The sequence below is a fragment of the Scyliorhinus canicula genome, chromosome 5 (assembly GCF_902713615.1).
Source record: "Scyliorhinus canicula chromosome 5, sScyCan1.1, whole genome shotgun sequence".
NCBI classification, from domain to species: domain Eukaryota; kingdom Metazoa; phylum Chordata; class Chondrichthyes; order Carcharhiniformes; family Scyliorhinidae; genus Scyliorhinus; species Scyliorhinus canicula.
This window is the reverse complement of record NC_052150.1, coordinates 28,862,841-28,889,433: the sequence shown is the minus strand read 5'-3', so window position 1 is coordinate 28,889,433 and position 26,593 is coordinate 28,862,841. Positions and strand designations below refer to the sequence as shown.

At 46.4% G+C, this 26,593-nt stretch overlaps 1 protein-coding gene across 2 annotated transcripts in view; it reads right to left on the bottom strand.

Moving 5' to 3' along the window:
• The window catches only part of LOC119965880 (nucleotide-binding oligomerization domain-containing protein 1-like), a 51,901-nt gene that overhangs the window by 6,433 nt on the left and 18,875 nt on the right, over positions 1-26,593 (bottom strand). The window contains exons 2-10 of one of the 2 annotated variants that reach the window (XM_038796835.1): positions 25,362-25,536; positions 22,824-24,603; positions 18,294-18,377; positions 12,612-12,695; positions 10,666-10,749; positions 5,097-5,180; positions 3,611-3,694; positions 2,021-2,104; positions 129-212 (exon numbers count right to left, since the gene is read on the bottom strand). In XM_038796835.1, the coding sequence (XP_038652763.1) occupies positions 129-212; positions 2,021-2,104; positions 3,611-3,694; positions 5,097-5,180; positions 10,666-10,749; positions 12,612-12,695; positions 18,294-18,377; positions 22,824-24,603; positions 25,362-25,536 (2,543 nt within the window). The remainder of the gene's footprint in view (positions 1-128; positions 213-2,020; positions 2,105-3,610; positions 3,695-5,096; positions 5,181-10,665; positions 10,750-12,611; positions 12,696-18,293; positions 18,378-22,823; positions 24,604-25,361; positions 25,537-26,593) is intronic. The other variant, XM_038796836.1, reaches the window with a different exon arrangement.

Genomic DNA, 26,593 nt, shown 5'->3' with positions numbered 1-26,593 from the left:
TAGCTGTCAGCTCCTTAGAATAATTTCAGTCATGTGATTAATCTTAGCTCAGAGAACAGGGTAATTCAGCAGTGAAACCATTAGATGCCTTAATGATGCATCGCACAATTTTAAAGAGCTGCTCTTACCAAATCTCTTGCACGGAGGTGTTTTCTCTCAGTGCTTCAATGAGACGATTTGCTCCAAGCAAAGTAATGTTATTCTCAACCAACCTGGGAAAAAAAAGTATTTTAATTTCATTCTATTTTGTCCCATTTGATGGCCTACCTCCCTTGTGGTGAGTTTTACCTACTTGGGCAATAAACTATAGACCATGCAGATGCTGGTACTGTGATTGACATGCAGTAAATATACTCGATAATGTTGATTATCTCTTTTGCTGAGGCCTTCTGCTTAATTTTACCTCAATGTCGCCTTGAGGTAACCCTAACCCTAACCCTAATAACTCCCACTGTGTGTCCTCCGCATCTGATTGTCCTCATTGTGTCTCTTCATTAGCTCACTGTCACCCAATTTCATTCTCTATTTCTCATTTCCCCACTGTTGCCCCACCATATCTTTTGCCCCCAACACTTGTCCTCTATATCTCATTGTCCCTCATTGTGTGCCCTCTGCATCCCTCTGTTCCTCACTCTAAAGTCTTCTATACCCTTCTGTTCCCCATTGTGCGTCCTCTACACCCTGTGGCCTTCCATTGAGTCATCTAAATTTCCTGCACAAAAACCATTCTGTATCTGCTATATCCCACTGTTTCTATCTCTTGTAGTCTGGTTCGCAATGTTAATGATAATTCAAATGTTGCAAATATTGGATTTCATTTTGACCAATTTGTTAACCTCCTATGATGTCACTCAAGGACGAAATGTGAAACTGAATTTGCGACTGAATGGTAACCAAATACTGAACCTTTTTTTATTATTTCATGTATTGTATACAATGATGACAAGACCAGTGGCTGTCAATCGCTGCTCTTCAGAAAATGGCGATGAGCTGCCTTCTTGAGTACAACTAAGTGACTTGCAGAGAACAATTGAGTCCATCATATTGCTGTGGGTATGGAGTCATAAAGAGGCCAGGATGAGTGAAGATGGCATATTTCCTTCCCTGGAGGACAGTGGTGAATGAGATTAGTTTTTAAAGACAGTCTGGTAGTTCCCGGCTCACCATTACTTATACTAGATTTTGTTCCCAGATACTAATCTGAAGATAAATTTCCCACGAGATCAGATTGGATCTTGTGAGGAGTTTTAAGCCGGGGACATCCGGGGAGCGGGGTCTTCCGGCTTTTATCGGCCACGCTGCACTATGGTGAGCTGCTTTTCGGGCGCAGTGTGGTCATTGGATCGACCCTAGAACTCAAAAGTACAGATAAATGGCCCATATTCTAATTGAACAATTGCTTAAAACACCCAAAATTAGTGCGAATCAATATCAGTTTGTATTAAAGCCAATTTAAAGGTGCTAGTTATAACATATTAAGTGATTTGTGTATTCCAGGCCAAAGCAGGTATGCTAACTCACTAGTTACCTTGAGAATGTGCAATGAGGCCAAGAACAAGCCCAAGTGAATAGTATTAAGTTTTCTTTTCCAATTAAGGGGCAATTTAGCGTGGCCAATCCACCTACCCTGCATATCTTTGGGTTGTAGGGGTGAAACCCACGCAGACATGGGGAGAATGTGCAAACTCCACACAGACAGTGACCCGGGGCCGGGATCGAACACAGGTCCTCAGCGCCGTAGGCACCATTGCGCCATCGTGCCGCCCTTACGTAACTAATCCTCTCTAATGCCATCAAATGATTTGGGGTTACAGTCGGTACTCAGCACTCCATTTCTAACAATTCAATTGTGAGACATATTGACCGCGAAATACATTGGGATGTCCTGAGGTTATAAAAGGTGCCACACAAATGCAAGTCCTTTCTTGCTTTCTCAACAGTATCTTTTTCCCTCCCCTGCTACGGTTTTCAAAGGATCACATAAAGACACAAATAAACAAAACATATCTGAAACACATACCACAATGTTTGGAGGCTCCTGTTTACCGAGAGGACATCTGCAAAGCACCTCGCTGCTTCATCATCCAATTCATTCGCTGTAAGCCTAATTTGGAAAAATCACATTTCCAGAATATTACTGAACTCTACCATGGCTCGCTAAGATTTAGCATGGAGAGTACATCAGGGGATTTAAGCAGAAGTGTTAAGTAAAGTTTGGAAACATTTGAAAAGTACCATCCCTGAAAGGCCAATTTTCATTGTTCTAATGTGATTTCTTTCAGTAATACTTTCCCTTTTGTTCTGCATACCAAAGATATTTGGAGAAGAGAGCATTAGGAACAAGAATAGTTCATTCAGCCCATTGAGTCTGCTCTGTTTTTCTATTAGATTCTGCTGATCTGTATCTTAAATCCATTTGTCTGCTTTTGCCCTGTATCTCTTAGGCTATCTTATACCTAAAATCTATTGATCTTTGCCTTGAAATTTTCAATTAGTCCCCAGTATCCACAGCCTTCAGAGGGATAAGAGCAAATTCCTATGAATTTATTATTTGATTTTCCAACTTAGCCTAATGTTAGACACTGAGCTTTCTCTATCTTCCTAGGAAAGAGATGTACGCATTGCATCTGCGATGTTGGCATGTATGCTGTACAAATCGTGATAATGTCAAGTATGTGATATTACAGCATGGATAAACTTCATTTCCAGGCGATGAACAATTTTCTTTTTAAATGAAAATTATGAGGAAATTGTTTAAACACACTACAGCACCAAAACAAATACTCCAGGAACTTTTGGTGAACAATCTTTTGGAAATGATTTCATAGATTATCACAGAATTTACAGTGCAGAAGAAGGCCATTCGGCCCATCGAGTCTGCACCGGCTCTAGGAAAGAGCACCCTACCCAAGGTCAACACCTCCACCCTATCCCCATAACCCAGTAACCCCACCCATCACTAAGGGCAATTTATCATGGCCAATCCACCTAACCTGCACATCTTTGGACTGTGGGAGGAAACCTGAGCACCCGGAGGAAACCCACGCACACACGGGGAAGATGTGACGACTCTGCACAGACAGATTTCAATGCTCCTCAAATGCTACAAGCTAGGTAAAGGTCAACTAGAGATACAATTGGGACATAGGGATAGGATTAGGCCATCCAGGCCCTCAGGCCTAGTCTGCCATTCACGACTGATCGACATTTTATTTACCCCATTTGGCTCCATATTCTTAATACCTTGGCCAAAAAAAAATCAGAGTTTTGAAATTTTCAATTGACTCTGTCTTGAGTGTTTTGTTTTGGTGGGTGGGGGTGGGGGGGGGGGGGGGGGGGAGAGTTTCAGATTTCCACCCCCCTTTGTGTGAAGAAAACCTCTTCTACTCTGCTCTAGTAATAAGTATCTGATGCGACTTCAAACCATTAGCTGCTATTGCACCAGCAAGACAATTCTTCATTGCCCATTGAGTGAGGCTGCCAACCTTGTGATCAGTTAATCCACCCATGTCCATTTGAGGCCTAAACTGACGCTTACATACCAGAAGGGATTTACATTCCAGCTGAGCTGGGGGCTTAATCCCACAAAGCACACCGCTAAAACTAATACCAGAGTATCTTCAGGGAACTGTTGTCTTCCAGTGCTGCGGCTAAACATTTACCTCCCTCTGTGGAAATGTGGTTTCCTGCAAGACTATGGAAAAAAATGTATTTAATTAAATGGTGCAATTTAGATCATTCGCAAAATTACTTTTCATCTTTGCAAAGTATTACACTCAATAGAATTGTTTTTCAATTCCATCAGAAAAATAGTGACCATGGGGACAGAAAATGGCAATAGTTCTGTCAGGTGGCAGTATGATGTGCTGTTGACTGTTCTGACACTTTAACCTAAATGCCAGGTAGTTAAAACTAAAGGAGCTTTGCGAGAGAATAGGAAACAGTAGTTAATATCTGAATGGTTTAGGATACTACTAGGAAGAGCTGAGAGCAATGAGGTCAGGGGGCATGAAGGTCAAAGTATAGGAGAACTCAGAGACAGGAGGTCATCTTTATTTTATGTACTGGTTTGCACCAATATATTTTCACAATTCTGGCTGCCAAATCAACTTGGATTTCAAAGACCTTCAGGCTACCTACATATTGTAGAATTTTCTAATTTTTTTACGAGATGAACTGAGATTTGTATTGCTTATATACAATGCTTTTAAGTGAATGCGTATGTAGAAGACTGCTGCTCGCAAAGTCCCGTCGAACTGTACAAGAATGATGCCTTGTAGATACATTTAATTTAATTGCTTTTAAGCATTGTACTTCTTGCTTAGTCCCAAAGCCTCTCTATGTATTCATCAACCTGTAAATAAATCTAAGTATTAATTTAAGCCTGTATGTATTGGTCTGAAATTTCCAGGTTTTGGATGGAGCCAGGCAAATGAACAAACATCTCTTGCAGTGGACATCACATTTAAAAGTAATTGTTAGTGCTAGATGCACATCTCACCCGGAGAAGGGGAAATGGTAACGGTGCAGGTTTGAGATAGCTAGGAGGCTTTTCTCTTCGGAGAAAACACTTTCTCACCGTTAAGACGTAACAGGAGTGTTGGGAAGATGCCCATGCTTCGAATGTGAGCTTCACAGGAGTTTGAGCATGTAAAATTTGACACCAAGCCATTTATGGAGCCATCTGGACAGATGACCAAATGTTTGATCAAAAATGTAGGTTTTAAGGAGCACCTCAAAAGTACAGGAAGGAGGTAGCGAAGTTTAGTCGATGACTTCTAGAACTCGAGGCCTAGACATCTGAGGGCATGGCCGCTCCTGTCGGTGTGAAGGAAATCGGGGCAGTGCAAGTGCAAGTGAATGAGCAAGAATTTGTTGGAATTCACATAGAGAGATAAGCCAGGTAATAGAAAAAATATATTAATTAAGTACAAATCAAGATAGTCTTCTAGTCTTGTGAGAGTTAATCTCAGTGGGTGCATGCATTGACTCATTTTCAGACTTTGTCTGATTTATGCCATCCAAATGCTGCGAGCAATGTGATTACCTGAGCTCTCTTATTTTTTTTTTTAAATATAATTTTTATTGGAATTTACCTGAGCTCTCTTATTGAAGGATGGTTTCTTATAGCTTCAGCAAAGGCGACAGCGCCTGCGTCTCCGATCCGATTCCCCCACATCCTACAATTCAATTCAAGGCAGACGGTCACTGAAAGCTCACCTGGAAAACTAGCTGAGGTAATATAACATGGTAGGCAATTCATTCCTCCGAGATACAGCAAGTATTTTCTTTTTTGTTTCTCTCAGCATTGCTCAAGCCTCTGAAATTTGGCTTTAAATTTATGGGGCGGCATTATCCGTTCACGATAGTAAGTCCCTATGCTGGCGTGAACCACGCCGACGTTAACAGCCCCTGAAAGTGCGGAATTCTCTGCACTCCGGGGCGAGGTGGAAGGCGGAGTGGTTGGTGCTGCGCCAGCCGATGCCGAAGAGACTTTGCGAGTTAGCACATGCACCAAAGGGCCGCCGTGATCTCGCGCATGCGCGGAACGGTCGGCATGGTTCCGCATGTGCGCAGACCGGTCGGCGTATTCTGGCACATGTGCAGGAGATTGTCTTCTCTGAGCCAGCCATGGAGGAGCCCTACAGGGGCCAGCACTGAAGGAAGGAGTGCCCCACGGCACAGGCCCACCCGCAGATCGGTGGGCCCCAATCGCGGGCCAGGCCACCGTGGGGACCCCTCACGCGGGGTCGGATCCCCCCCCGCCCCCCTGAGGACTGCACCAGTCGACTTACCTGCCAGGTCCCGCCGTGTGGGGCCATGTCTAATCACCGCCAGCGGGACTGGCCAGAAACCGACAGCCGCTTGGCCCATCAGGGCCCGCCGCTGCCAACGGCCCCCAACCGGCATGGCATGAACCCCGCCCCCGCCCGAAAACTGGTGCCGGAGAATATGGCAGCCGGCGTCGGAGCGGCGGGACAGGATTCGCGCCACCCCCCCGGGGACTCTCCAACCCGCAGGGGGGGTCGGACAATCCCGCTTATGATCTTCTGATTCAGAAGAAAAATTACCACCGAGTCAAAGCTGGAGAATGCCAAAACCAGCGCTACAATTATGATTATGATATATCAGCACAATTGTTACAGGGAGGTTACAACACATGATTCATATGGTAGTAGTAGATCCTCTGGTGAATTACGCACAAAAAACTGGATGAGAAGAACCTCTTCTGACAATCTGCTACCAAATGACGAATAACATTTTAATGTCCCTTCGGTGGTAGCCCGCTCAATGGCGTCCACAGTCAGAATGGCAGCAGCCTCAGCTTGCCCGAATACAGGCTGAAATTCCACTGCAGCACCCAGACCTTTGGTGTCTCCTGTTTGTGCTGTAATAGAAGCCGAGATGTCAGCCATCAGGTGCTGCATCATGGTTGGGTCTGTAAGTGAGCCTAACTTGGCACTGGGAAGGCAGGGCTTATTGCGGGGGTGGGGTGTTGGGGGGGGGGGGGGGGGGGGGGGAGGCTGAAAGTCAACTGCCTCTCCTTGCTGCCGACCTCCCTCCACCCCATTCCCACAACTTTCAGCAACCCCCTCACGGATCCTGGGATTCTGGTGGATGCATTGCCAGCAGCTGCCACCACTTCAGCTGGCATTGCCTGCAATAGACGGGCAGCAGCTCCTTGGGAGCTTGACCCCAGGGAAGACCTTCCACAGACTTTTGTTTTATATTAATTTACGGGATTTAGGCATCATGACCAAAATTTATTGTCCATCCCTAATTATGAATATGCCTAACTAAAAGGCTGATTGACAGGCCTTCCAGAATGAGGGAATGTAACGCTCTTGCTGGCTCCCCAGCCAATGGGTACTCCATGTTGCTTGGATTAAGCACCACCCAGTGAGTGTGACACGATCTTTTTGGATGTTATGACCGTCATGGGACTGTGTGCAACCTTTGAGCTGTGGCCATGAGGCCTGCAGTAGTGCTAAATGTGTGAGGGTTAGGCAAAAGTGTTAGATACAAGTCCTGAAGATTGACAGTGTTGATAGGTGAATGATGTGGATGCGTGGACATTGAGCTAATGGTGTAGTTGGTTGAATACGGCATTTTAAGATGTATTCACTGACCTTGACCATTTGTATGAGGTAATTGAACTTTTTGTGGCACTGCAACCAGCTCCTCAGGGATTGACTCCTCACATTGCTCACCAAAGGTATCTGCTCTCATTGTCTTCTGAGAGTTTACAAGAATGGTTTCAGAGATGAGAAACTTCAGCCAAGGGGACAGTTTGGAGAGATTGGAACTGTTCTCCTTGGAGAGGAGAAGGCTAACAGGAGATTTGATAGAGGTGTTCAAAAGCTAAATAGAGTAGTTAGGGAGAAACTGTTCCCGCTCGTAAAAGGATCAAGAATGAGAGGGCACAGATTTAAAAAAAATAAATTTAGAGTACCCAATTCTTTTTTCCGATTAAGGGACAATTTAACATGGCCAATTGACCTATTCTGCACAACATTTTGGGTTGTGGGAGTGAGACCCAAATGGACATGGAGAAAATGGACAAACTCCACACGGACAGTGATCCGGGGTTGGCATCGAACCCGGGTCCTTGGTGCCATGAGACAGCAGTGCTAACCACTGCGCCATCATGCTGCCCTAGAGTTCACAGATTTAAAGTAATTCGCAAAAGAAGCAAATGTGACGTGAGAAAAAACATTTTCACACAGCGAGTGGCTCAGGTCTGGAATGCACTGCCTGGAAGTGTGATGGAGGAAGGTTTAATCAAGGCATTCAGGAGGAGATTGTTTCCATCAAATATTCATACAATGTGCAAGGGTACGGGGAAAAGACGGGAGAATTGCACAAAGTCATAATGCTCATTTGGAGAGTTGATGCAGACACGTTGGGTCAAATGGCCTCCTTCTGCACCATAACAATTGGGTGACTCTGAGTTTGTCTGGAGGGTCTCCCGTGGCTAATGCAGATCCCGCTTTCTCTACATCTCCTCCACAAAGGCCTCCATTGCATTTTTGGAAAAGCTGGAACCCACAGCATGCCATTCTTGTCTTTGTCAGATCAGAATCGGGTGACTTTCAGCACTTCCTCCAGCCACAATGCATCTCTCTGTTAAGAGGTTTAGGTTAGCTTTAAGACTAGCTTTAACTGGTGCTAACCTCTCCCAATTCTGTGCCTCCTGCTGAAGCGTGTAGCCATTTAACAGCAAAATTGGTATTTGATGAGTAGGAAGCACCAAGTTTGTTGGAAGTAACAGGTTAATAATAATAATCTTTGTTATTGTCACAAGTAGGCTTACATTAACACTGCAATGAAGTTACTGTGATAAGCCCTGGTTGCCACACTCCGGCGCCTGTTCGGGTTCACTGAGGGAGAATTCAGAACATCCAATTCATTTAACAGCACAGCTTTCGGGACTTGTGGGAGGAAACTGGAGCACCCGGAGGAAACCCACGCAGAGACGGGGAGAACATGCAGACTCCGCATAGACAGTAACCCAAGCCGGGAATTGAACCTGGGACCCATCCGCTGTGAAGCAACTGTGCTAACCACTGTGCTACCGTGCCACCCAACATCATATCAAATTTTGTGGCCATTGTCATTTGTGTGTCTCAATAATGTGTGCAAGGCTACACAGACCTTGTCAGGGCAGATGGAAGCAAATTAATTTTACATTGATGGAATAGAATTTCAACGCTGCATAACTCATGATCTGGATTCTGGAAGTTAGTAGTTTGGAAAGGGCAGATGGATTTGTTGGTATTAATTGTGGGCTGATGCGTTATTGGCTTGTGTGTGTACTAACATCATCTTTCTTTCAGCATCTCCTTTGAAAAAGAGCCGGGTGTTATTTTAGTGAAAATGTGATGCTGAGTGGTTGCTGTGCCAATGAGAGGTCATTTAAAAATCAATCTTTTTGGCCTATGATTTAGGGCCTAATTAATGATGTTTGAACTGCATCTGGTGGAATCACTATTCTCGTTGTCCCACCTCTTGTTAAAATCAGGGTGGATGAGTGAATGACAACTGCGCCGGTTGTTACGGTTCACAGTGTCTTTTACCATACATAGGATTCACCAGTTCACGGAATCCCATTTTCCTGCTCTTTTTACGGCCTTGTGGAGTCCGTGGATGTTTATATAGGTTGTTATAGATGACACTCCCTGTTCAGGTATTTAAAAAATCTTTTGTTGCAGTTCAGCCCCCGTGCTCTAGATCTGCAGGCATCCGGTGTGGAGAGGGGTGGTTCAGGCAGTGGGCAATCAAGGGGGTTGTCCGACCCGACTATTTGCCTGTCTACATTTGCAGTCGGGTGTCTCTGGAGAGGGAACATGTGGTGTTCATAGGCACCCTTGAGACCTTCCGTGCCTTATCCCATTAATCACAATTTGGTTTGATGTTCTAAATCTCATTTCTGATTTGATTTTTTGTTTAAGGCAGTTTTCCTTTAAGGGACTGTCTTTTTAATTTGATCTATCAGTTCATTTGAGTTAGTTTACTTGTTTATTAATGTTAAACAAATTAGTTGAAGGCACTAAATGGGAGACCTGCATGTTTATCATTCAAGCACTCATGAGGAGAATTTTTGTGGTGTGGTATACATTGCCAGGACTGAAGATGTGAAATGCATTGGCTGACAGGAAGTGCCATGTATCAGGATGGTTCTTGGATGTAGATCCTGGTGGAAAGGAGGTTGAATGTCCTATACCCACAGTGGGAAAGGAGGCCACGGAGGCAAGTATTGCAGTGAATATGGTGAGTGATTGATGAGAAGGTGACAGTGTGGAGAGCCCCACTCTAAATGCGTCAAAACATGACACAAGCACACTTCTCAATCACTACACCACCACCAACAATACAACCTCAACACGCTTCACCCACTACGTAAATACATGTTAGCATTCTCACACTCAATACGACCTGCATTTTTCACAAGCACCATTCACACCTCAGACACACATCACAGCTCTTAATGTGAAACATTATATTGACACAAACATACCTGACCATACCCTCACTCACACTTCCACTCTTTTTGTGTGATCTAACAGAAAGGGTGCCCCAATCTCGAAGTAGGCTTGAGGGACCCCCACCCATGTGCAATGTCACCCCCCTCCCCCCCCCCCCCACACACACACACACACATGGGTATTACCCCACACCCCCACAAGTGAGGACATCCCGCTATGTGGTCGCTGAGGGGCCCCCTTTTTAGCCCTTCGCATGCCCCCTTTGCCCCACCCCCCCTTCCAGGATCCCTAACCTTCACCCCCCCCCAACCTTTCGGAGGCTTCTACATGCACGCTCTGCATCCCCCACCGTTCATATCCCACCCCCTCTACCCTCCTTGCATGGGCCTTCCTCAGGCCCTGACTTGTGGCCTTGCTACTCTCGCCATACTCTGACCTATTATGCTACTCTGGCGTACACATAAACAAGAAATTCTAAAATAAGTCTCAACAACAGACAGTGCATTTTGGGTAATTCTGACTCTGTGAACATGACTTCAACATGTGAATATATTGGACATTAATTTCTTTAAATCAAAATTATAAAAAGAGTATGCAATATTTGTTCATGTTTAACAACTTAATATAACAGACTAGGGCAACATGAGACACATCATTCTCCATCTTTTCCATTACTCACCAGAGATGTTTGATTGTCTTACTTTTCTGAACTGCTTGTGCCAGCATTTTCCCTCCTTGAGTTGTTATCATGTTGTATCCAATGCTTTAAATAAACAAGAAGGCAATTAATTTAACATTTTCTCCTCTTTATCAACATGTCTTTCACTATCAAAGGGTCTCACTGAATCTGAGACTTAAATATTATGTAATTCCTTAGGAATGCTCAGCTTCTATACATGTCATTGCATTGTAACAAGTTCCTTCAGAGCATTGGGAATCGTGCACCATTACCACTCAAGATCTTTGGCTCAACTATCCCACACATTCGCAGACAGACATATCCCTACAGTTACTTCAGGCTCACTGTTGGGTAAGTGTTTGAATTAACCATTTCAAAGATTTTCTTCAAAGATACACACTTCTGAAGTTGATTCTTTCATTTTCAATAGAAGCGTTAATAGCTAAATCCTCATTATACCATTGCTATGGTAGCTGCAGTGATGAAATATTTGAGCTAACAATTTGGATTAAAAGATTAGACCAGGGTAGACTTTTTCCTCTGTCTTTATAGAAGGCCTTCTTGAAGAAAACAAGAAACCCTGTGTATTTCCAAATCATTCTACCCTCTGACTAAATGGCTTGGGTGTCAGGTTGGGGGGCCAGGTTAATGCAACGATGCACGATAAGGATGTTCCTAAATTGTCTCTGCAGGAAGGTGGTGGTATTGTGGTCTTGTCAGTGGACTAGTAGTCTAGCGACCCAGGGTAATGCTCTGGGGACCCGGGTTCAAATCCGGGGAAATTTGGAATTAAAAAATCCGGTGATGACCACACGGTGCTGGTTTAGCACAGTGGGCTAAACAGCTGACTTGTAATGCAGATCAATGCCAGCAGTGCGGGTTCAATTCCCGTACCAGTCTCCCCGAACAGGCGCTGGAATGTGGCAACTAGAGGCTTTTCACAGTAACTTCATTATAAAACCTTTGCCGCTTGTCGTAAAAACCCATCTGGTTCACTCATGTCCTTTTGAGAAAGGAAAGCTGCTGTCCTCACCTGACCTATCCTACCTGTGACTCCAGACCCACAGCAATGTGGTCGACTCATAAACGACCTCTGAATTAGAGATGGGCAATAAATGCTGGCCGAGCCAACAACACCCACATCCCATGAACAAATTTTTTAAAATCCTTGTCAGCCTGAAATGGAGCTCAACAGTTGACGAAGGACAAATCAGCCACTACAAAAAGAGTTGAGGGGATTGTCACAAACACCATTTGATTGAACAATGGTAATGCCCACAACAGGCCCATGAAACCCCCACTGTAAAATCATTTGTCATCAATGATGATAAGCAATCATTTAAAAGTGGCTCCTTTCAGTCAGAGATTCAGCTTAGCTATCTTCATCATTTTGTGTACCATCGCGTCAAAATGTGTTAGATGCTTCATATCCCGACTTAGAGTTCCTCTGTGGGTCATAGCTATTTCTCAAACACATGCAAATCTCCCTGGAAGCAATGGCATTCTTTCCACACTTAACTTTGTTTCTGTTTTCATTTGTGTGTGAGATTCCAATCTTACCAGGTCATCACTAGATGGAGCTGCAGAGCAGAAAGCAGATACTTCCTGGTGGTGCAAAAACTGGAAGGGCAAGTTTATCTTGGACAAGTTGAAGCGTCTGTTTGAAAAGCTGGGGTGCAGTTATGTTGAGTATGCCCTTCATTAGTCTATCAGAAACCTGATGCTCAGCAATTTGTGCATATAAGGAGGGAGTACAAGCCTGATGTATTTTGGTGACCCACCCACACCTGTCTCAATTCTTTCTGTTTGCTCAACAACCAGTATCTACTTGTAAGACACTTTACCAATGAAAATAGGCTGCCCATCCAACCCGACCTCCAACTATGTGAATAATGTAAGTCCAGAGTTATATTTGAAACTATGCATGAATTCTTAAGTTTGCTTACGCCAATTTGATGAGACTTGGACATTCACCAATCAGTGTTGAAACATACTGGGCACCAACGTCAGTAATCTGATTTTTGTATAAGCTGGAAAACCAAATACGAATAAAGAAAGGTTACACTTGAAACCGTGCTAAGAAAATAATGCAATAATATGTAACAAGACCACCTGAAGCAGTGATCATTCCAAGCCCTCTAACTATAGAAAGAGCAATCTATCCCGTTAACCTCCACTAGTCCTCCAAGAACTCTGCATTCCTTCAATTGTGGCTTAGCATCCGTAGAATCCCTACAGTGCAGAAGGAGGCCATTCGACCCATCGAGTCTGCACTGACCCTCCAAAAGAGCACCCTACTTAGGCCCACTCCCCCGCCCCATCCCTGCAACCCCACCCAGCCTGTAGACCTTTGGACACTTAATTTATTTTTAAAAAATAGGACTATTGGGTTAGAATAATTGTCAACTCTAATCTAACAAAGGTTCAGCTGAAAAAGTCAGAATGATCTCATGCCTGCAGCAAAACAGAGGCAAACAGCCCTCAAAAGCAAAGCCCCGGTTAATTCAAATAGCTCTTAGAGATGAAGACATTAATTAATTTTAGTTAAGGAAATTATCCTCTCCTGAAGTCTGTTAAAGAAAAATGTCTTTGTGTCCAGAGAAGAGGGGCGGGATTCTGTGATCCTGAGGCTAAGTATTGACGCCTTTGGGGGGGCCAGCACGGCACTGGAGAGGTTCATGCCGCTGCAGCTGCTGACCCCGGCGTGAACTGGGCAAGGCGGGTTCCACGTATGCACAGTGGCACCGACGCCAACGTGCGCATGCGCAGTGGCTTCCTTCAACGTGCCAGCCCCAACGCAACATGGGGCACGGAAGAAAGGAGGTCCCCAGCCAGAGAGGCCAGCCCACCGATTGGTGGGCCCCGATCATGGGCGAGGTCGGATCCCGGGGTCGGATCACCCCCCCCCCCCCCCCGCCCCACTCGACAGGCCGCCCCTGACCCTTCCACGCCGAGTTCCAGCCGGCTGAGAGCAGGTGTGGACGGCGCTGGCAGAACTGTGCGTTTTTACGACAGCCACTCGGCCCATCCCAGGCCGAGAATCGGCCGGCGCCGCGCCAACCATGGAGAATCGTGTGCCACCGTCGGGGTGGCGCGGCGCGACTCGCGCCAGTCGCGGGGATTCTCCAGCCCGGCTGCGGGCTGAGAGAATCCTGCCCGAGGTGTCAGGGAACTGGAATGCAAAACAATGATCCACCATTTTGAAGCATGAAAGACACTTCTGTTAGAAATGCAAACCATTGTAAAAATACATTTATTGCAATTGTGTCTAAGTGCGATCACCACAACCAGAATTGTTCACAGCTACAATCCTCCCCAAATTAAAAATAGGGTTTTAGAAATGTTTTTATGAAGGCAGTAATTGTGTCATGGTGATTAAACAGGCAGAACTTGTCATTTCTGCATGATTCTAACAGAAATATCCCTTGATTTAAAAGTTCGTCTTCATGTTAAAATTTCCTCGTACCAGGCAGCCTCACACTGAATCTGAATGATACCTGCTCCGAAAGCGTTGTATCATTCTATAGTGTGGAGCCCAACATTGAACCGACCACTCTAACCGTGCTCCTTGTAAGGTTTCACGTGGAGTAATCATTGTTTATTTTTTAGAATTAGAACAGTACAGCACAGAACATTTGCTTTTATATTTTATCCCTCTTATGATAAAATCTAAAATTCAATAATTCCAGCTTCATCAACGTGTAGCTGGTCCCCCAATCCTTCTGGTCCTCCACAGTGCCTAACCTACTTTCATTTAAAGCATAATTTAAAAAAATGCACTACCACATTTTTTTTGTTTATTCATTCATGGGACACAGACATCGCTGGCAAGCATTTATCACCCATCCCTGATTGCCTCTTCAACTAATTGGCAAGCTGCACCATTCCAGAGGGCAGTTAAGAGCCAGCCTCTTTGCTCCAGGTCTGGAGTCACACTGGGCCAGGCCAGGCAAGGGCAGCAAGTTTCCTTCTCTCCGGGGATTTAAGTGACCAGTGAACCAGATGAGTTTTTATGACAATCAATTCATGCCCACCGTCCCGGCAATTCCAGATTATTAGTTGAATTGGAATTTCACCAGTTGCCATGGTGGGATTTGAATCCTTGTTCCCAGAACTTTACCTTGGGCCTCTGGGTTACAAGTCTGGCGATCTTACCACTATGCCATGATCACCCATTACTGAAATGGAATTCCACCCAGCACCTTTGGACAAATCCCTCATTTAGTCAATGTCCCCTTGCACTTCAGAAGAATAATTTTTCCTCCTACTTTGGCATCATCTGTCAATTTCAAAACCATTCTCTCCTGGTTTCCAACTAAATCATTGGTGACATGTGAATAGAAATCTAGATATGACACAGCTAACTATCTACATCAGGCTTTTTCAAAGCGGGGATTGCAACCTGCGGGGGGGGGGGGGGGGGTCGCAGGCAGATGTAAAAAGGGTCACGGGTAGCTTTTGTGATGAGAGATAGAAGATAATGCATGGCCCTGGAGCAAGAAGCAGAGTGGGCTGGCAGGCTGTCAGACATCCCAACAGTAGGCCGGACGGTTAGTTGTAGTTTGGAACCACCGCACGGACAAGATTGAAACCGATTAAAGAGACATCTGATCGTCTCCAACCAATCCGATTCTGAACTGAACTGAAGCCCTTCAATCAACTAACCTTAAATTGAGTAGCTTTGCAGGATCACCCGCAAAGTCTTGTGGGAAAAGTCTTGGAAAGGTTTATAAAAGATAGGATGTATAATCATCTGGAAAGGAATAATTTGATTAGAGATAGTCAACATGGTTTTGTGAAGGGTAGGTCGTGTCTCACAAACCTCATTGAGTTCTTCGAGAAGGTGACCAAACAGGTGGATGAGGGTAAAGCAGTTGATGTGGTGTATATAGATTTCAGTAAAGCGTTTGATAAGGTTCCCCATGGTAGGCTATTGCAGAAAATACAGAGGCATGGCATTCAGGGTGATTTAGCAGTTTGGATCAGAAATTGGCTGGCTGATAGAAGACAAAGAGTGGTGGTTGATGGGAAATGCTCCGACTGGTGTCCAGTTACTAGTGGTGTGCCACAAGGATCTGTTTTGGGGCCGTTGCTGTTTGTCATTTTTATAAATGACCTGAAGGAGGGCGTAGGAGGATGGGTGAGTAAATTTGCAGATGACACTAACGTCGGTGGAGTTGTGGACCATGCAGAAGGATGTTACAAGTTACAGAGGGACATAGATAAGCTGCAGAGCTGGGCTGACAGGTGGCAAATGGAGTTTAATGCATAAAAGTGTGAGGTGATTCATTTTGGAAGGAATAACAGGAAGACAGAGTACTGGGCTAATGGTAAGATTCTTGGTAGTGTGGACGAGCAGAGAGATCTCGGTGTCCATGTCCATAGATCCCTGAAAGTTGCCACCCAGGTTGAGAGGGTTGTTAAGAAGACGTATGGTGTGTTAGCTTTTATTGGTAGAGGAATTGAGTTTCGGAGCCATGAGGTCATGTTGCAGTTGTACAAAACTCTGGTGCGGCCGCATTTGGAGTATTGTGTGCAGTTCTGGTCGCCACATTATAGGAAGGGTGTGGAAGCATTAGAAAGGGTACAGAGGAGATTTACAAGAATGTTGCCTGGTATGGAGGGAAGATCATATGAGGAAAGACTGAAGGACTTGAGGCTGTTTTCGTTAGAGAGAAGAAGGTTAAGAGGTGACTTAATTGAGGCATACAAGATGATCAGAGGATTAGATAGGGTGGACAGTGAGAGCCTTTTTCCTCGGATGGTGATATCCAGCACGAGGGGACATAGCTTTAAATTGAGGGGAGATAGATATAGGACAGATGTCAGAGGTAGGTTCTTTACTCAGAGAGTAGTAAGGGCGTGGAATTCCCTGCCTGCAACAGTAGTGGACTCGCCAACACTAAAATCATTCAAATGGTCATTGGATAGGCATATGGACGATAAGGGAATAGTGTAGAGGGACTTTAGAGGGGTTTCACAGGACGGCGCAACATCATGGGCCTGTACTGCGCTGTAATGTTCTATGTTCTATGTTCTAAGTGACTCACTCCCCATTTCTGTAGAGAAGCTAGCACAGGCCCACCCCCCCGCAAGCCCTCTACATACATACATTCCCTCTCGGTCCTCTCTTTGGAAGGAGCCTTTGGGGAGCCAAACGGCAGGTTGGAGAGCTTACTCATCCATTTCAAATCTGTTGAGGGACAATAATGTTTGAAGAAAACCATATTCGTTCTTCCTCTCTGGGTGCCGAACCTCATCCCAGTCAAACTCACTGCATTTACCAGATTAAATCTGGCACAGAACAATTACACTCGGACTCTTTCACAACAGCTACCAAAGGAAAATCCTTCGAACTTCACTGCCTTTGTCTATTCACAAAAAAAAACTTGCATTGTTATGTGAAAAAATGATTGAAAACAGACCTAAAAGCAGCCTTCTCGAATTTAAACATGTATCCCTTCATCCTACTCCCACTGTTTAATTTACAGTAACATTCTGGATTCAACTTTTCCAACAATTTATTAGCATAATTTGTCTTCTCCTGCAAGATTATCTTTACGATTAAGAACTATTAAGCCTGAATTTCTGTGGTCTTTCTACTGTGTTAATAGTTACTCAGTGTGTAATGCACTTGTCTCTCTATCACACAGATGGCTGTGGGTTCACCTCCACATCTTGGCTAACACCGCAGTGTCGTGCTGCAGGGGTGCTACCCTGTTAGAAATGCTGTGTTCCATATACCATGTTAAAGGGAGGCTCTGTCTCTCATGTGGATGGAAAAAATTCCATGGGACTACATTGAATAAGAGCAGGGACTTATTCCTGATGTTCTAACTAACATTTATCCCTCAATCAACCTCACACAAAAGAACAGCTTATCTGGTCTTTATCACATTGCTGTTTGTGGGAGCTTGCTGTGCATAAATTGGCATTACAGAAGTGACTGTACTTCATTGGCAAACTACTTATGTACTCATTGTTGTGAAGTTGCTAGCAAATTGCAAATTTAGTTTTTTCCCCCCATAATTTAAACATTGACATCAACCTCGGCCCTCTCTACTCTTTGACTATCTCTCTACTTTCATTGAGTCATAGAGTTTTACAACACAGAAAGAGGCCCTTTGGCCCAGCGTGTCTGTGCTGGTCATCTGTCACATTAAAGGATTTTTAAAAATAAATTTCGAGAACCCAATTATTTTTTCCAATTAAGGGGCAATTAACATGGCCAATCCACCTACCCTGCGCATCTTTGGGTTATGGAGGTGAGACCCACGCAGACATGGGGAGAATGTGCAAACTCCACACGGACAGTGACCCGGGACCTGGCGCTGTGAGGCAACAGTGCTAACCACTGCGCCACTATGCTGCCCTCACATTAAAGGTTAAGTGAACGTGCCGCAGGTACTGAAGGTGGGCAGTTGGCAAAAATGGGTCCTGGGAAAAAAAGTTTGAAAAACACTGATCTATATCATATGCATTAATATGTACACTATATAATGATACATCTTTTACTGAATCATTTACTGTACATAAACACCTTTCATAAGTTATCCATCTGTCACTGCATTTCCTAAAACTCCAGGGAAGAATAGAGCTTGAAATATATTTTAATCTTGCTAACTTACCCGAGAGATTGAATAATTTTGTACTTTTTAAGTTCTTCAGCTAGCACTTGAACTCCATCGTCTGTGATGTGGTTTGCATTCAACCTGAATAAAGTCGCAATAGGAGATATTAGGATGACCGAGGTAAACTGGACATAAAAGATCTCATGGCACAATTTTGAAGAAGGTCAGGAAAGCTGCCCTTGTGTCTTTATTCCTCAGCTAACATCAAAACAGGTTACCTGCTCATTAATCTCATTGCTGTGTGCAACCTTGCTGTGTGCAGATTGATTGCTCGGTTTCCGACATTACATCAGCGATTACACTTCTAAAGAACTTCTTTGGCTGAAAAATAATCTGGCACATCCTGAGGTTCTGAAGGTGCTATATAAATGCAGTTTTACTGGAGCTAAAATGACTAATCTGGGGCGAAATTCTCCGCGGACCGACGTAACGCCCATTTCCGGCGGGAAAAAGCGGTGTGCATGACTCCGGCGTCCGGGCCTTCTTTTAAGCTGGCAATCTCCGTTCCCGGAAGGGCCAGCAGCGGACTGACGCGATAGGCGTCAGTTTCTCCAGCTGCGGAAGTGGCTAGTCCCGGCGTTTGTGTGGTGGGGAGAGAGAGAGACCCAGTGGGGTGGGGGGAGAAGAGCGACCCGGCATTGGGGGGGGGGGGGGGAGAAGAGCGACCCGGCATTGGGGGGGGGGGGGGAGAGAAGAGCGACCCGGCATCGGGGGGGGGGGGGGGGGGGGTGGGGGGCAGCGGCGTGCAGAGAGGGGGGGCGATGGATGCCCGGGGCCAACGCACCGTCGTCCCCCCTCTGCACGCCACTGCCCCTACCCCAACCCCCTCCCCTCACCACCCCTACCCCCTTCACCACCCCTACCCCACTCCAACGCCGCACACCCCCCCCCCACTAACGGAGGAAGGAAGGGGGGGAGGAGGAAGGAAGGGGGGACGAGGAAGGAGGGGGGGGAGGAAGAGAGAGGGGGGGGTGTGTGGGTACCGGCGTTGAGGGGGGGGGGACCCGGCAATGAGGGTGGGGGGTTGCGGCGTTGCGAGAGATGGGGGGGCGGCGTTGGAGGGGGATGAGGGGGCGGCGTTGGAGGGGGGATGGGGGGGAAGCGTTGGAGGGGGGGAAGCGTTGGAGGGGGGTAGGGGTGGTGGGGAGGGGGTAGGGGTGGTGGGGAGGGAGGTAGGGGTGGTGGGGAGGGGGGTAGGGGTGGTGGGGAGGGGGGTAGGGGCATTGGAGGGAGGTAGGGGTGGTGAGGGGGGGGTGGTTGGGGTAGGGGGCAGCGGCGTACAGAGGGGGGGGGGCGACGGTGCGTTGGCCCCGGGCATCCGTCGCCCCCCCCTCTCTGCATGCCGCAACCCACCCCCCCCGATGCCGCAACCCCCCCGATGCCGCAAACCCCCCCGATGCCGCAACCCCCCCCGATGCCGCAACCCCCCCCCGATGCCGCAAACCCCCCCCATGCCGCAACCCACCCCCCCCATCCATCCCCCCCAATCTACCAGCACTAAAGTAATTGATTGATCTCTCTCTCTTAACAAACACCTCCCCACCCAATCTACCAGCACTCGAGGTAAGTGATTGATCTCTCTATTCCCAACACCCCCAACCCACTACCCCCCCACCCTACCCCATCCCCCCTACCTCCCCACCCCTCTCTCCCCCCTACCTCCTCCCCATCCCCTATCCCCCCACCGCCCCCCCACCGCTCCCCACCGCGCTCCAATGCCTCCAATGCCTCCTCTACCGCGCCCCCCACCGCCCCCCCAAAACACTCCAATACCTCCAATGCCTCCTCTACCGAGCCCCCCACCGCCCCCCCACCGCTCCCCTCACCGCCCCCCCACCGCTCCCCCACCGCTCCCCACCGCGCTCCAATGCCTCCAATGCCTCCTCTACCGCGCCCCCCACCGCCCCCCCACCGCGCTCCAATGCCTCCAATGCCTCCTCTACCGTGCCCCCCACCGCCCCCCCACCGCTCCCCTCACCGCCCCCCCACCGCTCCCCCACCGCTCCCCCCACCGCTCCCCACCGCACTCCAATGCCTCCAATGCCTCCTCTACCGCGCCCCCCACCGCTCCCCCCCACCGCTCCCCTCACCGCCCCCCCCACCGCTCCCCCCCCACCGCTCCCCTCACCGCCCCCCACCGCTCCCCTCACCGCCCCCCCACCGCTCCCCCCACCGCTCCCCACCGCGCTCCAATGCCTCCAATGTCTCCTCTACCGCGCCCCCCACCGCTCCCCCCACCGCTCCCCACCGCGCTCCAATGCCTCCAATGCCTCCTCTACCGCGCCCCCACCGCCCCCCCCACCGCTCCCCCCACCGCTCCCCCCACCGCTCCGCCCACCACCCCCCCCACCGCTCCCCCACCGCCCCCCCCACCGCTCCCCCCACCGCGCTCCAATGCCGCTACCCACCCCACGCGCATTCGCCCCCCCGTCACTGAACGGCGTCAACCATAATCAATGGTTGACGCCGTTTTAAAGCAACTTTGATTTTCGCCGACGTGACCCGTGGCCACGTCGGCGGGACTTCGGCCCATCCGGGCCGGAGATTTGTGGACACTAAAAAAAAAATGAAATCCCGCCGGCGCCAGCTGTTTTCAGAGGCTGCCGGCGGGATTTGCACAACGCCGGTTTTTGGCCGGTGGGAGATTTAAAAACCCTGCGGGAGCGGGAATAACGCTGCTGCCGGCCGATTCTCCGACCCTGCGTGGGGTCGGAGAATCCCGCCCCTGATCATTTCAGGATACGGCAGCAAGATTGTGAAGAAATTTCTGTTCACCAAATAAAGCTGGGTCTGCCAAAGACAGGTTTACATTAAACACAGAATTCAACCAGAGAGAATCATTAATCCCTCCAGTGCAGAAGGAGGCCATTCGGACCATCGAGTCTGCACCGTCCCTCCAAAAGAGCACTCTACCAGGTCCACTCCCCCACCCACCCGCCCCATCCCCTTAACCTAACCTGCACGTTAAGCAGAAATTTAAAATGGCCCTCATCTAACCTACACATCTTTGGACAGTGGGAGGAAACCAGAGCATCCACAGGAAACCCACGCAGACACGGGGAGAATGTACAAACCGCACACGGACAAGGCTGGAATTGAACCTGGGTCCCTCACACTGTGAAGCAGAAGTGCTAACCACTGTGCCGCCATTCCAGAAAGCTTTATGAATATGTCTGACTATTCAGTCCCTTTCTGCTGAAAACTCACCCACCTGGGACCTGCTTGATGCAATTTTCAAGTGATTTTCAAATAGGTAGCTATCCTCATCTATAGCAGACGAGGGCCTATTTGACTTTGCATATCAGTGTCACTTAGGACGTGCTTGCAATACCAGCTAGTGGAACATGTGATGCCCATATTTCCCCCATTCTTACTCGGGCTTTTGATGGCGGGTCCCTGAAGGATTCGATGGAGGCCATTCACAAAATGACCAATAAATATTTTTCCATGTAATTCTGTTGGGCCTAGGGGTTACATTGGTAGCTGGAGTTAATATCTACAAAATATCTGACCTGCATATCTGAAGTGGTACAAAATAAAAACCGGCCTACTTTATTGGGACAGATCCTTACATCGGAAAGAACTTAAATCTTTAAAAGAATAATTTTTAGGATGTAGTTATCGCAGGTCTGGCTGCATTTATGGCCTATCACAAGTTATCTACAACTGACTGGTTTGCTGCTCCACTCCAGAAAGCACTTAAGAGGCAATCATGTTGCTGTGGGATTGGAGTCATACACAGACTTCACTGGGAAAGAATGACGTGAATCAATCAGTTTTTTTTTAACAATCCAATTGTGTCATGATAACTTTTACTGAAAAACAAGTTTTCATTTTTGTTTCCATTTATTTTTACGCTAAATCAAATTCTCTAACTGCCACAATGAGATTTTAATTCACATTCTCTAGAGTGTTAATCTAGGTCTATGGATTAATTGTAGGGTAAAATGGCCAGTCCATGACCGAACCCCATTCTGAACTCCAGGCACAGTTAATTATTGATTAAATGAATTCAGTGATAGATTTTCTGTATGTCCGGTTAAATAAATCCACCTGCAATGAAGAAGGAGGCTATTCAGCTCATTGGGTCTGCACCGACCCTCTGAAAGACCACCCTACTCAGGCTCACTCCACTGCCATATCTCCATAACCCTGTAACCCCATCTACCCATTGGACATTAAGGGGCAATTTACCATGGCCAATCCACCTAATCTACACATGTTGGACTGTGGGAGGGAACCAGAGTACCCAGAGGAAACAGACACAAGGAGAATGTGCTAACTCCACACAGTCATCAAAGGTTGGAATTGAACCCCGGTTCCTGGCGCTGTGAGGCAACAGTGCTCACCACTGTGCCACCATGCCGTCCCTGGTTAGTGTTCTAATGTCTAGGGAGAACTAAAAACTAGCAATGACGTTCCCCTTCTTCCAAATGTACATGAATGCACTCACACATAGGTAAACACACATAGGTGGACGCACTGAAAGGATAGGAGATAAGAGTTTAGTGTGTTTATAAATCTTACCGAATAATGCGAAGCTTACTGAAACAAGGAATTAGTTCTTTCACTCCATAGTCATTGATGTTGTTATTGTCCAGTTCAAGTGCAATTGTTCCCTGAAGATCACGTAAAATAAATGTGATTGCACTGCAGTCAGCTGAGTGGACATTGCAATAGGTGAAATTTATACAATCTTTACAAATCCTCTTGGCAGCAAGTCTGGCTATTTCTTTGCTCTGCGCTTCAAATATACACCTCAAGAGCCACTTGAAGCGTGGAACAGCACACATCTGATAGAAATCACTGATCATGTATGTTTTCACACAGCCAACAAGGTAGGACTTCAATGCCAATCTCTTCTTTTGGACTTTTGTTTGGCAAGTCAAGTGATTCAGCAAGTCTAACTTAGTTTTGGAAAGCAAACCAGCAAGGAAGAAGATAGTGAGCTGAAAATGTTCTCTATGCTGGAGCAAGTGTTCTTTAGAGGTCCTTTTCGAGCGTTGGTATGGGATTAAAGGGGTAAGCATGTGTCGCAGCTTTCCACAGGGAACACGTTCAGTGAAAAACTTAATGAGTTCCTTCGCACTAATTTCCTCATCCACAACCAAGGAAAAGGCAGCAAAAAATGACTGCAGGGTCAAGTGAAGGAACTCATAAGTTGATTGGTTCCCATGTCCGTCGTAATGGCCCGTATTCTTGACAAAACCCAACTGTAAATCCTCCTCTGAGATGTCAGCCGCTGTGATTTGCTCCTGACTAAAGGTGAAGTTGCTGTTTTCAATCCCCTCTTTTGCCAATTTGCCCAATCTCATTAATGTATCCCTCTTGGCTTTGAATGTTTCATTTTGACTTTTATTCCTTTTGTTCAATCCTGCTTTGAACGAACGGTTTAGGAAAACCTCCAACATCAACAGATAGACGTCAGTCAATGTAATGTAGCCCAACAACTGCTGGGAGCGACATGTGGCCTGAAAGTGTTCATAACATTTAAATATAATCCAACAAAATAACGGCACTGAGCACAGACTGCACAGGTGAGGGTTCGCCTCCAGCTGGGTCAAAACTGAGGTTTGATGTAGTTTGTTTTTGAAGAACTTATTTGAATACTGCAATAATTGGTCCTTGGAAAAGCCTTTCACTGTCACTCTCTTTCTCACCATTCTCAACGGTAGCTCGGTGCCAGTTCTTCCTGTCAATAATTTTCTTGAGTATTTCAATAAATTTCCATGAAGAAGGTTCATCAACAAAGCCACAGGATGCGTGGGTTCAAAGGGCGAGGAGATGTCAGGGATGTCACTGAGGTCACAATCAACATTGATTTCATCAAACCCGTCCAGTGTGAAGAGGACAGAAGCTGGGTGTTGGCGGATGTAGCTGAATATCTCATCAGCATCTTTGTCGGGGTAACAGTTATATTTGAACAGTAGATCTCGGAGAGACACCTTATCTTCCCTCTTAAAGCTATTGAAAATTCGACATCTGAATTTGAAGAAGAATTTCACATCAGCACAGAGCTCCCCTTTGGACCACAAGTTCTGAAGTCTCTGGAGCAGTATGGTCTTGCCAGTCCCAGCATCACCAGTTACAAAGACTGTTTCTGCATCTTCATTGATGACTCCAGTGTCACTGAACAAATCCTCCAAGTGGGAAATATTTCCTTTAGTTTCATTCACAGCGTTGATTAATTCCATCAGAGACTCAGTGTATGTATCATCCAGCAAGGTGTCTTCTTTCTGGACGTACGAAGTGACGAACTTTGTTTCTTTCCTTAGTTGACATCTAAGTTTTTCGGAATACTGACAAACTTAATGCAGAAATCAGAAGTTTGAAATAAATTTTCATAATCATAACAGAATATATGTTCTTTATTTATACAGTTAGGCCATACTTGGAATATTGCCACAGTTCTGGTCGCCACATTATCAGAAGGATGTGGAGGCTTTGGAGAGAGTACAGAAGAGATTTACCAGAATGTTGCCTGGTCTGGAGAGTATTAGCTATGAGGAGAGGTTGAACAAACTCGGTTCGTTCTCACTGGAACGACGGAGGTTGAGGGGCGACCTGATAGAAGTCTACAAAATGATGAGGGGCATGGACAGAATGGGTAGTCAGAAGCTTTTTCCCAGAGTGGAAGAGTCAATTACCGGAGATGTAGTTTTAAGGTGCGAGGGGAAAAGTTTAGAGGAGATGTGCAAGGGAAGTTTTTTACACAGTGGCTGGTGAGTACCTGGAACCCGCTGCTGGCAGAGTTGGCGGAAGCAGGTACGATCCTGATGTTTAGGAGGCATCTTGAAAATATATGAATAAGATGGGAATAGAGGGATACGGACCCTGGAAGTACAGAAGGTTTTAGTTTAGTCAGGCATTATGATCGGTGCAGGCTTGGAGGGCCGAAGGGCCTGTTCCTGTGCTGTACTGTTTTTTGTCTATCCCTTATTGTGCAATTTAAGTCCCTTACTTCTGTCATAATTCCTCCCTCACATAATGAGAATGTTAGGCCAGTGATGTGCTGGTTTCTTTGCTGGCATATATTTAGGTTTCATTAACAACTGAGTGACTTACCAGAATCTGTGAGTAATACTGATTTTCTCACTAAATGCTCAGTGGGCTGGTACTGAATGGCTTTTATCCAATCTTGCATTTCTGGATAAGCTTCCTTAGCCCTGTATATCACATGTACAAAGTACTCAGCAGCTTCATGTCCTTTGCTGTGTATTATATCAAGGATTCCACGCACCTAAAGAAAATGTATCAACAAACTTAGTGTTACAGACATGAAACAGTTTCAAAATGGTATATAATGTGCCAGCTAAGGGTTCCCAAAATTGCCCTGAATCTCAGCTATTCACATGCTGCCCCCACACAAGGCTCCGTTTGCACATCATTTGCTGATCTACACTGCATCACCAACACATATAAGTACCCATGGCTTTGCCCCACCTCAGATCTTCTCCAATTTCTAATTCCTCCAGTGTCACCCTGTGACCTTAGTCTTGCCTTCTGTACAGCCCCTCTCTCAGTCTGTTCAACTCTTTGTGACAAATTCCAGCCACCTCAACCAGAATAGAAACCGTCCCGCTCTAAACCCTTCAGTATTCTCTACTGCTCATTTTGTCTTTAAAAACTTTATGGACTCGCCTGCAGTTGACCAAGCCAGAGGCCATCTATCTCAGCTCTCCAACGAAGGCTCAGTGTACATTGCCTTTCTCCACCTGCCTGAAGCTTCTCTATAAGTATGTCATAAGACCAGCTGATTTCTGTGACATTGCTGGTAAGCTGGTTTTGGGTGCACAGTGTGATGTTTCACAGGTGGAGGTGTGCTTGAAACGGTCTGTCTCTTACAGACCACTGCAGAAATACCATCCCCCTTTGCTTGTAGTGAGTGCATCAATATTAATGCAATTCACTCGTTATATGCAAGTGTACATACAGTTAAATCAAAATAGTGTTATTCTCCACATTTCGATCTCTGTTAACTCTACTCATTTCAACCTCAGTGTTAAGTCTCATCATTTCATTGTGAAAAGAGACTGAAATTAACATATTTCAGAAGGGTAACATTTGATATGTCATAGGTAGTGAGGCGCTAACAATTGCACACAAAGATACGAATCGGTACACGAGAGGCTTTATTACCGTGAGATGTTATTCCTTCGGCTGCAGCTGTAGAATGGCAGCTCAGGAGAGCTCATTAATATTTATACTGCTCCCTGTGGGCGGAGCTAGCCAGCAGGGGCTTACTGGCAAACCTGTAATAGCAGGTACTGTTGTACATCCCCTAATACAGGCACACA